Raw genomic sequence first — 18,930 nt, forward strand, 5'->3', positions numbered from 1 at the left:
ACAGGGGGTTCAGTATATTGTATGGTATATCTATATAAACTAAGGGAATTCTAGTAAAAACCTATCAAATTCATAATATTCAGTGAAAAAATGTGTTTAAGGGACGTTATTGTTTAGTTGCGCTACTAAAAACCTACGAAATTCAGCGAAAAAACTTTGTTAAAGGGACGTTATGGTTAAGTTGCGCTACTAAACACCTATCAAATTCAGTGAAAAAACGTTGCTAAAGGGACGTTATGATTACAAGTAAAATGGAAAAAACCCTGACATTCGCAAGTTATGGTAAGCCAAGTAACCATTTTATTTATTTATTTATTTATATTTGTAAATTGCCTGGCAGCCCAGAGGCATTGCGGCGCTGTTTCAAGAATGTGATTTAGTTACATGGGTAAGGGTAGGATCATATCTACATTGTTACAGGCAGTGATACAAAGCTCATAAGTTACACATTTTAACAGGCAGAGTTAACAATGGTTATAAGCTTGCAGGTTGGCATGATGAGCGGATGGCTTATACAAACAGCAGGGTTTTTAATGTTTTTCTGAAAGCCATGTGGGATTCAATGCCTCTGATGAACCATAACTCGCGCCACCACCATGCACTGCTAAAACTAATATCCATGAGTGGCTAAAAATAAGGGACAGAATCCTCCTCAAACCTATATCTCTCACTTCTAAATGGCTCAACACACTAGCACCTCCCTACCTATCGGAAAGAATCACCAGGAAACTCACCTCCCGACCCCTGAGATCTGCCAATACCTTCCTGCTTGACATCCCCAGATTCAAACTTACCACGGCTGGAGGAACTAGTTTCCCAGTTAAAGCTGGTCAAGATTGGAACACACTCCCTATTGACCTTAGATGCCCCCTACCGTACTCTAGATTCAGAATTAATGCTCTCAAGTGGATTCATAATCTCTTCACTCTTTGACAACTACTGTCAAACACCTGTGACTTACATATCCTCTTACTCATAGCTGTAATCATATGCTCTCACTAACTTACGTCGTGCTATACTGAATCTTATCTGGTCCACCCCCCCTATGCTCCATGAATAGCAAATGACTACCCCACCTCACTTACTGCATCCTTATTATATCAAATGACTGTACTGTATCATGTATTGTACTTCACACTGTAATTACATGTATGTACTAAATTGTGACAGGCACTGTAACTAAGCTTTGAGAATTCTTGTACTGCTGCGCCCAGCTGCCCAAGGGCTTGGTGTGCATTATCAAATCAATAAACAAACAAACAAACAAACAAACAAACATCAAAGATGACATCACAAATGTCATTCATGACATCACTGATGACATGACATGTGCATTTAGTTTTTATGCACAGTCTCTACAAGGGATTGTAATTATAATGTTGGCAGAAAAATGTCAAAAAATCATTGGAAGAACTATCACGTGCCAAATAGTTCATTAGGTAATGCATTGCTATAAACACCATTGTGTTACTGACTTCATTCCAGTACATGAATGAACTCATATTCTCTGCAGCATGTGCCATAGAGCTGCAATATTCAAAACCTTACTATATTGGATAGTAAAATGATTAATCCTTTTTTTCAGTATTTGTGCACTGTGACACATATAATAAGTACCTAAGAATGCCTCCCTTACTTCACATTTGTACTAGTACACACAAAATATAAAAATACTACAATGCATAGAAATATGAGCACATACAGGGAAAGTAAAGTAAGCAACAAAAAAAAACAGCAGCATTACCACTAAGTTTTCATATCCAAACTACTCAAGTTCATGCACACACATAATTGCTGTGTCTTAAATCAGCTTCTTCCCTTATGTATGTGTATTGTATAATGTGAGTGGATTCTAAGGAAAGTAGTGTAAGTACATATGAGAAGAGTTAGGTCTACAAACATAGTACCTTTTGTATTTTTACTTCCTGATTGTCAGTGATGAAACCCACCTGGCCTAGATATGTTAGTGAACAAAAAGAAGGGTTAGCCAGATATGTGATGTCATCAGTGATGTCATGAATGACATTTGTGATGTCATCTTTATTAGTCTTAGCAGTGCATGGTGGTGGCGCGAGTTATGGTTGCTTAGCTTACCATAACTGGCAAATTTAAGGGGGTTTTCGGTTTTACTTGAAACCATAATGTCCCTTTAACAAACTTTTTTCACTGAATATATATATATATATATATATGGGAAAACATTTGTCAGCCCCTAGACTGCGCTCTGCCTCATTATTGAGCTGGTGCTGTTGGGCTAGAGCGGGCTGGGCTCTAAAAATTGCAAAAGGGTGTCAGGAAAAAGGTGCAGGTAGGCAGATGAACAACACCTCCAACTTTAGCCAAAACTTGCCCAAGCACTCATGACCATTTACTAAGTTGAAAATTATTTTCCTTTATTTTATCAAAAGTTGTGCAAAACATCATAAAAAGCATACATAGCAATACCTCGTCAGACCAGGCATAAGGCGCCACTCACCCCAATGGGTGGAAAAAGCCACGCGTTCTGCTCGACTCGCGAGCTTCCCCAGGCTTGTAGTTGTTCCCAACTGGTGTGTTCTCATGTTTATGTTAACTCATAGGCCATGTCATGTGCTCCTCCCAACTGCTACTCACGCGTCACATGATACACAGTTCAAATTTTACTGAAAAAGAACTCTATGGTTCTGCTTGACAGAAACTCTGCCATCTTGGAGTGACTAAGGTGTAAATATATGAAGATAAAATACTGATAAATTATTTGAAATTGAACTAGCGCATGTAGATAGCAGAGACAGGGGGGGTCAAACATGCCATGCTTGAGCAAGAGAAGATTTATATCCACTTAATGACGAATCTCGCGCCAGTGCGCAATTGCAATATTTGTTGCCTCACCGCGCGAGAAAAATTCTCTGCGGTGTGGCAAACAATCCGCATGAAGGGGTGAGTACAGAAAAAATGAATATAGCGGCTACAGCCCAATATTAGTAAAGCCAGCCCGCACAATGCATGAAGGGAAGGGAATCATCATCTATATTGCAAGTGTACTCAATCAATGACGGGTTGGGCGCAATGTATGTTGAACCTACTAGTCCCTAACTTGCTATGATGTTTTGCACAATAAAGGAAAATAATTTTTAACTGTTGTTCATCTGCCTACATGCACCTTTTTCCTGACACCCTTTTGCAATATATATATATATAAACATATATATATATACACACACATATATATATATATATATATATATATATATATATATATATATATATATATACATATATATATATATATATATATATATAAATATATATATGTCAACAAAAAGAGGAAAATGAACCGCACTCTCCGCAGTCAATTAGAACAGTGAATGTCCTATTTCCAAACGGAAAAAGCACAGCGCACAACACTAGAAAGGTCACAAAAAATTATTTAATGTTGCACAAAGAAATTGTTTAAAATAAACAAAAAATACAAAGTATGGCTGGAACAGCAGCAAAAACAGAGGCAGGACGATTGTCAGAACGGCCCGCACACAACGCGTTTCACACTCAACTGAGTGCTTGGTTACGTGAAAAAACAAGGGACTAAAGCATCTTAATAGTTGTTACCAGTATAGTCCTTTAACTATGTCTATGGAACTCAGAAAAGTGCCTAAGCAGATGGAGAGAGCAGCGGCCATGATGGAATGAAAAGCCAAAATGAAACAACAGAAGTGCACATTCCATGACAGGCAACACTGCAATTCCAATGTCAGTAGTAATAGTCAAGCAGTGTACATAGAGACACGTAATTTCGAGTGGAAGCACAATATATTAAATAGCCACATGAGAAGACGAATGGCATAAATCTTGATCCTCCTTGATCCTCCTTAAAAAGGGTATAAAATTCTAATACCATTGAACTGGAGATAAAGTGAATATGCAAGCAGTTATAGCAGCAAGATAGAGGTGCAAACAATGCAAAGTGCATACACAGGCAATAGTAGCAGCAAGGTAATGTGCAAATTGGAGTGCAAATAATGCAAAATGCATACACACACAATAATAGCAGCAAGGTAATGTGCAAAAATGCAGAGCCACGGTCACAGTAAAATTGTATATACAGAAAGAAATTTTCAACATTCTGGCTGATGGAATAAAATGCAATTGCATACATATGTAGCAGCATATTGAAGCACAAATGCAATGGTTGAAAGATAAACATCTATAAAAATGCATGCTATAGTAATCTGGCCCCATTAAAAGATGAAATAAAGTGCAAGTGCATAACAGCATAATACTGTGCAAATATGCCGGGCCTAAATGCCGGAATCAATGGTAGCAAAAAATGCAAAATGTCAGCATCATTAAAAAATATCTAACAGCCTCAATACTATGCAATTATACGGGAGCCAGAGTGACAACAATGAATACACATAAAATGACAAAGTCCATGGCTAACCAATTAAGAGGAAAAGATGTAAAAACATTATTTTTGCCTAAAGATCAGGAATCTTAAATGGGCTATAAGGATAAGGATTAACTACTATTAGCCAATATCAAAAATAGTAGTTAATACTAGTGCAGAACTCAAAAGCCATAATCCACTGCAGGACTACAGACACAAGGAAGGCCGAGTTACATAGACAAGAAAAAGAAAATAAAAGAAAAATAAACAAGGACAATAAAGAGCTCAAGTCCCAAAGGGTCGTGCTACAGCAAAAAATAAAATAGTTGAACATAGACAATCTGAACACTAAAACACTGATGAAATAAGGTGTAAAATAGTACAGACAGGCCAAGGATGTAATATATTAGGAGAAAGAGTTACCAACAAAGAAAGCCTATGCCAAAAAACAACTGCAAAAGGAGAGATGACACAGACATAAACCATAACTTCCAAATTTAAGTCCCCAAAAACGTATAAAGCTCCTCATCAAGGTTATGTCCATGAGGAAACTTGGTATCAAGATCCAAGATAAAGCGTGTTTCCAGTTGTCTCAATTTTAGGACGCGGTCTCCACCCCTAGGATGGATAGGAATATGTGCAACCGCAAAGATTGTAAGCAAATTTACATCATTCTCATACTCCTGCTGAAAGTGTTTGGCCATGGGGTACGCGGGATCCAAGTTTTTGATGGCCCTGAGATGCTGGAGAATTCTGAGCTTGAGCTTGCAGGTAGTGCTCCCCACGTACCACTTCTTACATGGACACGAAAGGACATAAACAACAAAAGTGGTGTCACAGTTAATGGAGTGATTAATAATTTGATTGCATTTAGTGATTGGATGCAAGAAGGATTTACAAGGGATGGCATGTGCACATGCTTTACATTTGGCACATTTGGTAAAACCAATGGGGGACACCGCCAGCCAATTTGAAAAGGGAGGACTAGAAACACTAGGAGACAAAAAACTGGAGACAAGCTTGTCTTTGAGCGAAGGTACTCTCTTGTACGTAATGGTAGGGCGTTTAGAGAGTAAAGGGCATAAATCTTTATCTAGGATCAACACGCGCCAGTGTCGTTCAATGATCCTGCGGACACTGTGGGAAGCATTGTCAAAGGAGACAATGAGTCTGGGTTCATCATCTGCTAAGGTCTTATTAATTTTGGTACCATACAATAGTTTGTCCCTAGACAGTCCTCGGGCTTTAATATAGGCCATTTCAATGATGCGTTTGCTATAGCCTTGTTGCAAAAAATCAATGGCCATGCGAGCACAATGGTGGTCAAAGGATGCCAAATCAGTACAATTCCTACGGTAACGGATAAATTCACTGTACGGAATACTTCTTTTACATGGTACTGGGTGGCAGCTAGTAGCATGCAGTGGTAAACCGGTATTTGAGGGTTTCTTGTGTAAGACTGTGTGGAAGCCAGATGTATCTAAAGTGACTACGGCATCAAGGTAAATCACCTCGGTGGTGCTGTGAAATTCTGTAAAGCATAAATTGGTAACATTGGTGTTAATACTTCTCACAAACAACTGCCAATCAGTTTCGCTGCCCTTCCAAATAACAAAGATGTCGTCAATGTAACGCCACCATGCCACAATTTGAGTAGAGAAGCTGGATGCAAGCAAATCGCATAGAAATGTAGCCTCCCACCAACCCATTGTTAAATTTGCATATGATGGGGCAAAGGTACTACCCATAGCAGTTCCCCTAACTTGTCGGTAATAGGCACCATCGAACAAAAAAACATTGTTAGTGAGGCAAAAAAGCAACATCTCCAGAATCATCAAACTATGTCCATGATGATTCAATGAACGTGTCTCCATAAGAAATTGACAGGCGTGTATTCCTACTTGATGGTCAATAGATGTATAAAGAGAAACAACATCAAGGGTAGCCAAAAGAAGACCCTCTTCCCAGGGGGTGTCATTAATATGTTGTAGAAAATCCCTTGTATCCTGCAAATAAGAAGGTAGAACAGAAACAAAAGAAAACAAGGTCTCGTCAATAAATTGGGCCAGATGTTCAAGAAGGGAACCACATAAGGTAACAATGGGTCTGCCGGGAGGGTGGATGAGAGATTTATGTGTTTTAGGTAAGAAATAAATGGTGGGAACAGTATAGCAAGAGGGAACAAGAAATTTGACAAAGTCCTCTTCCAAGAGTCCAATATCAACCCACTTGGTACAAAGAGCATTAAGTTCCAATTGAATATCAGGGAAAGGATTCTTGGCTAGTTTGGTATAACATAGCCGATCCCTTAGTTGACGGTTGGCTTCGGTGACATAATGGACTCGGTCTTGGATCACAATGTTCGACCCCTTATCAGCTTGCTTGATAACAATATTGGGCAGTTGTTGAAGTTCGCCTATAGCCTTGAGTTGTGAAGCAGTGAGATTATATTTGCCTTTGTCTGTGCTCGTACGTAATTTTCTGAGGTCACTGACACAGAGATCATAAAAAGCTTCCAAGCAGCCACCCAAGGGAAACTGGGGATTGAATTTAGATTTATTCTTAAGTCTTGTACGTATATCCCAGTTAGGGTCGATGTCAAAATCTGTGAAGTCAGCATTGGTAGAATCAAACTGTGAATCTTCAAGGCTAGCCAGATTCATAAGTACTGGAATATCCGAGATCTGGAGGTCAGTACAGCCAGTCCGAGGGGCAGAAGGCTTACGGACCTTGGGATTGATACTAAAGAATTTCTTCAGTTTTATCTTACGGAAGAATTTGTCAAGGTCCAGACGAGCTTGAACATAATCAAAGGCCTTAGTAGGACAAAAATTAAGACCAAGTGAAAGGACAGAAGTTTGAGATTTAGAAAGTACATGAGAAGACAGATTGATGATTTGACATAGCTTCATGGTATCGGTAGTTATTTTTTGGCTCCAGAGCGCGTTGATCTGCTCTCCTGATTTGCGCCCGTGCCGTTTCCCACGCCGGCCTTGGCGAGTCCTTTTCGGGATTTCTGTCCCTTGCCTCTGCCTCTTGGTTTGCTTTGACCTCTGCCACGTTTTTGATTTTTCCCGTCCTGACAAAATAACCGCATCTCGTCTAAAAAATTTAACTTAGCCACTGGCTCGTCACTTTCAGAAGCTGAGACATCCGATTCGGTAAGAACAGGTTTGATGGCGGGATTTTTCCGTAAAGAATCAAAACGTTTGGCAAAAGTAAATATCCTTCCGGTCTCATAATCAATTTTGTCCCTTATAAACTTGCGGTGTTTGCGCTGTTTAATATCATCTTCATATATGATCAGGGCCTCATCAATTTTTGTACGCAGCTGTTTGCCCTCCTCTGTACTGGGAACTAGCTTAAATTCAGTTTCCCTTTTATCCAATTCTTTGAGAGCCATTGCTCAATCAGATTTAGCATATTTAACCAGAATAGTGAGAAAATGGGCAGAACAGTCCTTACTCGCATCCCCCCATTCTTGAAGCATGAGAGGATCTTGATCCTCGAAGGAGGGCATTGTCATAATACAGAGTCCTCGAGGTACACGCCCTATGTCCAAGTAATTCTGAAGTGAATGCTCCTCCCACCATTTAGAAATGTCCTTTTTGCGCAGCTTCTCGATGTCTTTGAGTAAAGCGATTTCAATACTATAATTGGGATTAATCTTTTTTGCCCCCCTGGTAGGCAGACCAAGGGGCATCTCCTGCTGCTCACATAACAGATCCTTGGCCTGAATGAGACAAGCTGCTGCCCAGGCGTCCTGCATGTTGAGCCACTGTATCCAAGCTATTACAAAAATGGTGTCAAAATAAGAACTAAAGACCTAAAATGTGTGAGCTAACATGTGCTGAATTGAGGGCAAAAAGTCAGGACTGCGGCATGCCAAATCATTACCCATGGGCAATATGGAATGGCATATATATATTCAGTGAAAGAACTGTGTTAAAGGGACGTTATGGTTAAGTTGCGCTACTAAAAACCTATGAAATTCAGTGAAACAACTTTGTTAAAGGGATGTTATGGTTCAAAGTAAAACCGAAAACCCCCTGAAATTCGGCAGCTATGGTAAGATAAGCAACCATAACTTGCGCCACCGTGCACTGCTAACACTAACACCCAGGACATCAAAGATGACATCACAAATGTCATTGATGACATCACTGATGACATCACATGTGCATTTACTTTTCATAAAAACTCTGTACAAGGGATTCTTAAAATGCTGACCAAAAACTGTCAAGGATCATTGGGATAAATATCATGAGCTAATTAGTGCATTAAGCAATGCATTGATATAAATAGCATTCTATTATGAAGTTCTATCCAGTATACTAAGCTACTCATGTAGAAACATAGGCAGTGTGTGCAGCATACATGATGAAGGTGCAATATTCATAATCTTGCCATGTTGAATAGTGAAATGATAACTGCTTTCTTATTAGAGTTTTGCGTACTGTGAAACATGTAATAAGTAGATAATAAAACCCACTTAATACATAATTATTACAGACAAAACACAAAGGGACAACAACACATACAAATCTGAGTATATACAGGGACAGTGAAGTAAACAAAAAAGCAGAAGTAGTAGCAGAAAGAGTTCATAACCTAACTGATTGTCTTTATGCAGAGAAACTATTGCTCTGTTTCAAAGCTGCTACTTACCATATGTATGTGTATCACATGATATGACTGCACCCAAAGGAAAGGAGATTGAGTATAATGTATACAAATATGAGCATATACAGGGAAGGTAGAGTAATAAAAATAAAACTATGAGAAAGTGCTGATAACCCTAATGATTATCTTCATGCACAGAAAGGATTGCTCTCTTTCAAGCTTGTGTCTTCCGCTATGTATATATTTCATATGATTTGACTTGACCCTAAGTCTACAAATATAGTACCTTTTCAATTTTTACTTCCTGACTGTTACTGAAGAAAACTATGTGGCTTAGATATGTCAGTAAAGGAAAAAAAGGGAGAGCCAGCCATGTGATGCCATCAGTGATGTCATCAATGACATTTGTGATGTCATCTTTGATGTCCTGGGTGTTAGTGTTAGCAGTGCACGGTGGCGCGAGTTATGGTTGCTTATCTTACCATAACTGCCGAATTTCAGGGGTTTTTCGGTTTTACTTTGAACCATAACGTCCCTTTTACAAAGTTTTTTCACTGAATTTCATAGGTTTTTAGTAGCGCAACTTAACCATAACGTCCCTTTAACAAAGTTTTTTCACTGAATTTCATAGGTTTTTTGTAGCCCAACTTAACCATAACGTCCCTTTAACAAACCCTTTTTTCACTGAATTTCATAGGTTTTAGTAGCACAACTTAACCATAATATCCCTGACTTCCTATACATGTAACATAGAACATACTGAACCCCCATGTAGTGATTTTGATGTCCGCTGACTACCGCCATGTCCGCGGACATATCGAGAATCTGAGCGTGGTGAATGTAAATTTAAATAGTGTGCCCCATTTCCCCTTTGAAGTTGGCTCTGAAAAGAGCCGTTTTTTTTGTTTTTTTTACAGATGCTTGACAGACGCCTGTTATTTTGTATTTTTTTTCTTGTTTTTTTTCTTACTTTACTCCTAAAATCTTCACATAACCTTCTCCAAAGCAACTCTTACATTCCAAAATAGAAAGGCATTTCCCGTAAAAGATAAAGAGATGCCATCTTCTTTAAAATTACTAATATTACTGGCATCAATATTCTCATTATTACAGAAGAACATACCAGCTCTAAGCATGAAGGCACACATGCCTCGGTTGATGACACACCTAGCAATGTTTTGCTGAGGACAAAAACTGAACTATTGTCCCATATTGCCCTAGATAGTAATCCAGAAAAAATTAAATTTGCATTTGGAAGGATCTTCATTACGGCTTGAACCAAGCGTTCCAAATCAGCCAACAAAGTAGGGGCACTGACGTTGCCCAAATGGAAAGCACCATAGTGCAAAACTACCACATGTGGAGTGTTCATCGTGGCCATATCCTCACAAACTTGTACAATTCCCTGTACATTGCAATCCAGCACAGTGCTCCACACCACCTCCACTCCTTTCATATCAAAGTTCTTTTTAACATGCCCGCATCGAGCGTACTGTTGTAAACCTTGCACAAACATATCTCCAAGCACCAACACCCTGACTTTCTCTACTTCTGCCATCTTCACCACACACAGTCTCTTTCAACACAAATCCACAACCTCGACATCTGATTGGCTAATCCGTACAGTCTTCTTTCAATGTTGGATTTGCTGGAAAACCATGGATGAAGCACGTCCTGTCCACGGACAGCCGCGGTGTCCGCGGACCGCGTAACTCTTCGACACCCCTTCTACCATTTCCACTTTACTCTCTGTGCCATTCCCTCATTGCATACAGCTAAGCAGTCACACAATACGAAGAACGTCCTCAGTACACCCCCATTTTGTTTATTTTCGAACATTTCAGGACAATTATTTCATTATTCAACATATTAACATTACAAATATTATACTTTCATCTTGTACGCTGCACACAATGCTATGTTTCTCCATTAGTACCTCAGTATACTAGATAGAACCCCATAATACAATGCTATTTATATCAATGCGTCGTTCAAAGCACTAATTACGGTATGATATTTATTGCAATGATCCTTGACACTTTTTTCGCAACATTATAATAAAAATCCCTAGTACACAAATTTCATGAAAAGTAAATGCACATGTGATGTCATCAGTGATGTCATCAATGACATTTGCGATGTCATCTTTGATGTCCTGGGTGTTAGTCTTAGCAGTGCACAGTGGTGGCGCGAGTTATGCTTGCTTAGCTTACCATAACTGGCGAATTTCAGGGGTTTTTCGACTTTACTTGGAACCTTAACGTCCCTTAAACAAACTTTTTTTATTAGCACACAAATAATATACAAAGATGTAGTGTAAACAGCAAGTTCTCACAGATGGCTTTACACAGAATGTTGCAAAGTAAGCATTTATGCTCGTTCACAGTGAAGGTCAGCTGCTTCCATTTTTTTCTCGCGGCCCGGAGAGGCCCACGACTCCCAGTATAAGGTTCTATTTTTTTTTTACCTTGACAGACAGAGATTGTGCTGAAAGACTTCTTTTGAAGAAGTGTAGCAAAAACGTAAGGCACGATAATGATGAAATTTCTGAAACGAAACCACTTTTGTATATTATATCACTTTGAGAAAGATCGTTGGCACATGCGGAGTCGTATTTTGGGACTGCACTACACTTGGACAATGGAAAATGCAATTATAATGTAAGTAACCCTTTATATTATTTTATACCGGAATATAATAACAATAGTGTGGCATTAAAGCCCGGTCAAGTTGTACTTGTTCGTTCAATGTGACATATTGTTTTCTACTGCGCACTATCACCGCCGAATTGATCCCCTGTCATTTAGAGGGCTCTGAAAAAGGCAGACGACACAGGGTGAGTTAATAGAAATAATTTAACCGGTCTGTAGCCGGTCAAGTGCTCTACTCGCTGTGCCACTTCACTGTAGCCGGTCAAGTGGCACAGCGAGTAGAGCGCTCGCTTTGACGTCCGTGCACAACTTGCTAATGCAGGTTCGAATCCCGGCACGGCCAAACTCAGGCTTTCATCCTTCCGTGGTCGATAAATGAGCACCACACACCTTGGGTAAAAATAAGCAGCGCTGAGATACCTGATGGTTCTTAGCGCTATATAAATGCGAAAATATTATTAGTTTATTATTAACATACTCCGTTGCACTATCTCCGCTAGCAAATAGTTTCATGCCCTAATAAATAAAATGAATATTTTTAATAAAGATCGGCTGGTGAGACTAATTTATGTTTTTTAAAACAGGTATGTTGCCCCATTTTGCCAATGTCACGGTTTTCAGACTCCAGCGGATGGATATTTCAACTGCCAGGTGCAGCTCCATGTAAGCAACTTCATGACCCTCACCATTTTATGGGACAATCGACAAGGATCAATATGTCCTTACGCAGCACTAGCGGCTAGAAGCAACATACCAACCATTACGGTGGTCTAATGCCTCGTTGTTGGACCAACCTTCCGATTATCAGTGCGACCATTTACTGCTTTTATCATAAACCAACAGCCTATCTACTGCAAAGGAACAGCACGTGGCTCAAAATAAACTTTTGCTGATCGACAGCAGAGACAATTGCAAATCACTGAATATTCACTAAACATTTCATGTGAAATAAATGTACTTTACCAAATGTACAATCCTGCTGTTTACTTTTAAACCACAGTTTCATATTCCGAATTGTGGCACACTGTGTTCTAAGCTGATCTAACACCCTCTGTACCGCAAAGGAACATCGCGTGGCTCAACATGAATTTTTGTGGATCGACAACAAAGACAAATGCAAATCGCTGAATATTCTCTAAACATTTGATGTCAAATAAATGTACTTTACAAAATTCACAATCTTGCTGTTTGTTTTTAAATCACAGTTTCATATTCCGAATTGTGGCGCGCTGTGTTTCGACATAATGTGTGTTGTCTTCCGGGTTCTGTGTAAAGTCGCATAGGACTGGAGACGACTGGGCGCGTTTGATGACGCACCCTGTAACATCACGGAGAGAGGCGGGGAACATGAATGCTTTCATAATGTCAGGCTTAGGGGCGGGAGATATGATTTAGTGTCGCAAAAGCAAGTCAGCCAGGTCAATAGCGCCAGTCATAGGATTATCACAGAATGTCGACGCACACCAGCATGATTTATCGTTTCTTTAGTGGACAAAAAGTCGGGTGAGGCCCATAGGAAATTGTACTATCAGCGGACAAAAGGAGGGTTCGTAGAACACTTTCAACCTGACAACGAACAATACAAACAACGTTCTCAGAACACCCCCATTTTGTGTAATTGCAACCATTTCGGGACACCACGAGTGTTCTTAGAACACATTCAATTTAACAGATTACAATACGGACAGTGTCCTCAGGACACCCCCAGTTTGTGTATTTACAAACATTTAAATACACTGCGAGTGTTTTTAGCACAATTTTACCTTCCTCGCGAACAAAAAGGACACATACTCTGTCCTCTGAACACCCCACCATTTAGTTTATTTACAAAATGTCAGAACAGCCGTGTTCTCCGCGGACAAATCAAACACAACAAAAGCGTATAGCACATAAAAAACAAAACATTGAACCTATCTCATACTCCCCCATCCTCCCCAAACACTCTTACACACCAACACACTCCACTAAATACAATTTTTGATCCAAGTTTCACCGTGCTGTTCACGGTCGACGGCGAATACAAGATGGCAGGCGCCACAGAAAATCTGACGCACTCCACGCCCCACGCCATCCAATCAGCGAACACGTCGCATGTCCGCGAACATGAGGCAAGCCCATGGGCCAATCGGGGTGCTGTCCGCGGAGTGAACAGCGAAGTCCGTCCGCGAAGCGAACACAGATATCACTAATTTTTTTGCCTTACATTTTGGTCATTTTTTAAAAAACTACTGGACGGATTTACACCAAATTTGCAAAAGCAGGCTTTCGGGACCAAGCCGCCGCTCCTTCCGCAAATTTGGTGTAAATCCATCCAGCGGTTCGTGCAGTAGCCGTGCGCAATGTTTTTTCCTATTATGTCTATAGGAAAAAACAAAGGTTTTGGGACCCCCCCTATAACTGCCCCCCTGGACCAAACCTCTCCAAACTTTGCAAAATAATTCAGAGTGGGCCATATACTTTTTTTGCAAAGTTTGGTGAGGATTCGTCCAGAGGGAGCAAAGTTATAAGACACCCAAAAAGTGCTCTTCCTATGGAAACACCAACTTAACCATAACTACATGGACGCTACCGCTTCCATGTAATATATATATATATATATATATATATATATATATATATATATTGTGTCCCCCTGGATGCTGGATGCTTGCTGCTGTTTAATGTGCTCTATGCTCTGTATATCTAGTCTTTCTGAATGCATGGAGCGTGTGAGGTCACTGGTAGAATGCTGTGTGAGTGAGTTGGATGTGTACCTATGAAGGAGCTTCCCGCCCAGGCAGTTGGAGAGATGTGAGTCTGGGTGGTGGGAGCCAGTGGGTTCTACTTAGGTCTCAGCTTGTTCCTAGCTCATACGTGATGTAACTTAATAAAAGGAACTTGTTAAAACTTACCTCATGACTCAAGGATCCTTCCATTACAACATCACTGTTTCGTAGTGGTAATCAAGCCCCTCAATGGTACAGATTCTCACAGGTGTTTAAACATTGCATAGCACAATTACTATTAAAATTAGGGATACACCTAACAAGTCCTTTCCAAGAAAAGTTGGTTTATTAGTGCAAATTTACAATCTAAGTTTATGTGGCCAGTTATAATCAAGTATTCCAGCTAACCAAGCCTAGAGCGTTTGCTACAACAAATGGTTATGTAACTGAGTTCTTTTTGCATTGACAGGTCGGTGAACATAACCATGCATTGCAGAAAATTATTGATGTGCTTGGTGACATTCAGTACAAGGTAAAGTTACATTTCAGTTAATGGAAATATAAATTTAATCTCTTTCATCCAAAGTATTGTCAATTTTCTCAACAAACCTTTATACCAAATACAATGAGATTGCGTTGTGTTATTTTATTGTCAAATCTCATATACTGTTGAGGGTTTTTTCTGTCAGCCTGCACACATTTCTGAAAACCACGAACCAAATGAATAGACTTCATGGGAGCAGGTCATGTTGTTGCAGCAGTGATGCTGTGATCCGCCTTAGTATAGCGCGACAGGCTTGTGAAGTGTGCAGGCGGATTCATGTAGTGCGTTGGTGAGGAGGCACAAAAGCATGCAAATGCAAAGAACTAAAAACAGACGCAGGTCATGGGGATGTGCCCCATTGTGTAAAAAGGAAAAGAATGTGGACCACTAGTGGGTAAGCCATGAAAGGAGCCAGGAAGTGGGGGGCCCAAAGAGGAGAGAAACCTCCCTCTGCCTCAGCCAGCAGAATGATGAGCAGAAAAACTGTCCTGGAAGAGTTGCACAGGAGAGAGGAAAAACAAACATTGGCAATGCCAACAGTTTGAGCTTTTGTGTAGCCTTGGGAAAGGCACTTGCCAGGAATAGGTGTAGTGGTATTAACTGGCCATTGGTGGTAGCAGGTACAAAATGGTGTAACTACCAGGGCCTCTAATAGCAGAGCCTGGTAAATGACTAATACTCATACACAAGACAACACGGTTGGCTTTGCCAAGGCTTGTTTTTAACACAACTTCAGTGAATTACAGCCTTCATGCTTATAAATTGGGTGGCTGAAGGCAGACCTGGTTTGGACTAGAAGATCTACAGAACAATCAGATCTATCCAATATCTCACAACATTTTGTCTTATATTTAACCAGAAACCCATTTTCCACATGCTGCATTGAGAGAGCCACATCCTCATAGAGAGAACCCTTTGAGGGGTCCAAACTCAACCTGTATAAAGAGATCCACTTCCACTCCATCCATGATCTAAGAGATGACAAACCTAATCCATATCTGAGGCATGCTAGTGGGACACAATTCGGGAGGCTTAAGGTTCGCTTCCATAATTTTGCCTCTATTACATCCCAATCTACATCCATAGATATTGGATTTGAGTCCAAACCAAACAGCATTATGGGAACCACCTTTCCTGTATAAAACCTTATAAGCAGTAGTACAGAAAATGTACAGAATCATGATTTAATTCTTTTCATTTGAGCTCCCAACTTCATGACTTTTAAGTCAATAGTTAGGAGAAGATGGCTTTTAGTTGGAAAGGATTCAATTGAGGCTCCCAAATAAGTCAGTTCAGATACAATTTCTATGGGGAGATGATCCAATTTCCAGGTGTACGACTTAACTACCTTTTTCCGATGTTTAAATATTAGCACCTTAGACTTTGCTAGATTAATAGTTAGATTATTATTACGAGCATAGGTCTCCAATGCAGACAAAAGACGTTGAAGCCCAACCTGGGAATGATCTAAAACTACAACGATATCCGCGTAGACTTACCAATTGATTTTTGTATTTCACAGGGGGCTATTAGACCTATCTCAAGCAGCCATCTAGACAGATCAGCCATTAAAAGAATAAAGAGAAGGGGAGCTATCAGGCACCCCTGGTGCACTCCTCTTTTAATCTTGATAGGGCATGACAATAATCCAGATCTAGATATTCTAACACACATTGTTGTATCAAGATGTAATTCTATCAAAATTGCTAGTAAATTTGGGGGAACGCCCCAGGCATCCAATTTCTTCCACAGCAGATTCCTGTTAATTGTGTTGAACGCCTGGGAGAGGTCATTCCATGCCACAAAGAGGGGGGCCCACCCTTTTGAAGAGAGTTCACACTTAGGCAGCTCAAAACCAAGCCTTTCAGTGATGTTGACAAACCCTTCCTGAAACCTGTTTGCTGCCTAGGAATAATACCCCTAGATTTGGCCCAGGTCTCCAGCTCCCCCAATATTATGCCTACAAATATTTTACTGTTGACATCTAAGAGGGAGATGGGGCGGTAATTTGAGGCTAATAATCGGTCCCCCTTCTTATAAATTGGTATTACAACGGACTGCTTCCACGTCTCTGTCAATTTCTTTGAGGAGATTATGTTATCAAATAGTTCTTTTAACACCCGTGCCCAAGTTGGTGGGTTCATTTTTAGAATTGAATTACTCAGTCCATTTGGGCCCATCGCTCTAGAAGACGACGATTTCCTTATTAACATTTCAAGATCTGTAGTGGCAAATGCAAGCGACCGCTTTGAGATAATATTTGTCCGTGGTCGATGTATCAAAAGATCCATAGACCTCTGAGAAATGATCGACCCACACCTGTTCTTGAATAAAAGATTCCTGTTTCTGACCAGGGGAATCATAGTTGGATCATAGTTGGCAACCTGGTTTACATTTGTATTATAGCAGTAGAGGGTTTACAACTCCAATTAAGTCATTATGCCTCATCATAACTATGCCTGTATCCTGGCGATAATTCTGCCAGGATACCAGCAAATGGTAACACTGTGACTGGCACTCAGTGCGGCAGTATAACCGCCAGATTACGAGTGCCGGTAAGGGTTGTAAATCCCCATTTCATGGAGTTCCATAGGACTCCATGGGGGGATTTGCCAGTATTACTGGCACTGGTACCGGTGCCAGTAATACCAGCAAATTCTGCCGGTGGGGTGGAGGGATTACCTCCAGTTAGGAGCTATAGGTAATTCTTGTACTTTGCCGGTGCAGAAATGTGCTGGTATATGCTAATACCAGCACGTCCATTCTGCACCAGCAAAGTTATAATAAGCTCCATTAACTCTCAGCAGACTGCTTTGAAGAAACACTGGCAGGCACTTTGAGTGCAATGTTCGATGATAAGGCTTAATTAAAGTGAGCTCAAAAAATTCCCATGAGGAGGTGTTTTGGCAGGGTGGGGGTAGGTACTGAGTGGGAATGGCCATAGGGATTAGCATGGCCATGTACTGTCAATGGGTGTGTAAAGACCAATCAACACCTACACGCTGTCTCTCCTTCCTGATATGCCATTTCTCTCCATTTGCACTCAAATGCACTAGTTTAGGCTTATAAGTGTCACAAGAATCACTTAATAGCCCAAACTAAAATGCAAAAAAGGTCAAGAGGTCTTGAAGGATTAAAAATAGGGGAGGGCCAGGAAGGGGTATGAGCCAAGGCGACAAGGAGAGGATAGATGGAGGAAAAATCAGGGTCGCTGCAGTAGTATGAAGAGCAGAAAGACAGACAGTAGCTGTAACATGATCCCGATCCAACCTCATACCGTGTTATTGATTGGGTTACACCAGCCTTTCATCCATAACCAACTTTCTAAGTAAACCTTTCATAAGGCAAATGTGTGTATGTCTATTTTAACAGCATGTTCCAGCAGAGCCTTCTGAGAAGATTGAAGGCCCTGCGTTCCCCTCCCCTTAACACTGGGCTATTATATTAGGTATCCCTACCAACTCTAGTGGTGGTGGTGACAAATCTTATTATATCGAAAAATACAAAAATCTGAACATTTATTAAAATGTCGGAATTAGACCTGCCTGGGATCTGAAGAGAAGTTATTGTGTCTCTCTCACTAGGCTCAGGAAATCACTCCATTCACATTCTGCCTGTTTCTAGTAAAGAAAACTGACTCCCTTTAAATTCCAAATGCCTCAATCAAATAGTGCCTAAATGTCTGGTGCAGAAGGTGTATCCCTGTCAACCCATGCACACTCTGCAGTCCTCAGATAACCGAGTAATCAGGACTCCTTGTTTCAGTTAATTTACTAATGTGAGGAGGGTCTTCTTCACACAGGTATTTGAAAAGTAGACTAGCCCTCCTGCTTCATCTTTGACCAACCTCCTTGCTTCTTTCTTTGAGAAAGCAGTTACAATTCTGTCCTTTTTTAACCCTACTGGGAGCTTAATAACAGCACCTAGAGAACCACATGGGTGTACCACACAATGTAAGTTTATCCACTCAGTAGGTAAATCACTGTCATGGAGTCAATAAGTCACATGTCTGATCTTGCACAGTAACAGTCACCACCTTTT

General features: G+C 40.4%; 1 protein-coding gene across 2 annotated transcripts in view; it reads left to right on the forward strand.

Moving 5' to 3' along the window:
* Window positions 1–18,930, forward strand: part of LOC138497680 (carbonic anhydrase 13-like) — a 1,250,189-nt gene that overhangs the window by 745,300 nt on the left and 485,959 nt on the right. For both annotated transcript variants that reach the window (XM_069621291.1, XM_069621292.1), the window contains exon 6: window positions 14,815–14,877. In XM_069621291.1, the coding sequence (XP_069477392.1) occupies window positions 14,815–14,877 (63 nt within the window). The remainder of the gene's footprint in view (window positions 1–14,814; window positions 14,878–18,930) is intronic.

Source organism: Ambystoma mexicanum, chromosome 5q (genome assembly GCF_040938575.1).
Source record: "Ambystoma mexicanum isolate Mex_15411 chromosome 5q, UKY_AmexF1_1, whole genome shotgun sequence".
Classification (NCBI taxonomy): Eukaryota; Metazoa; Chordata; class Amphibia; order Caudata; family Ambystomatidae; genus Ambystoma; species Ambystoma mexicanum.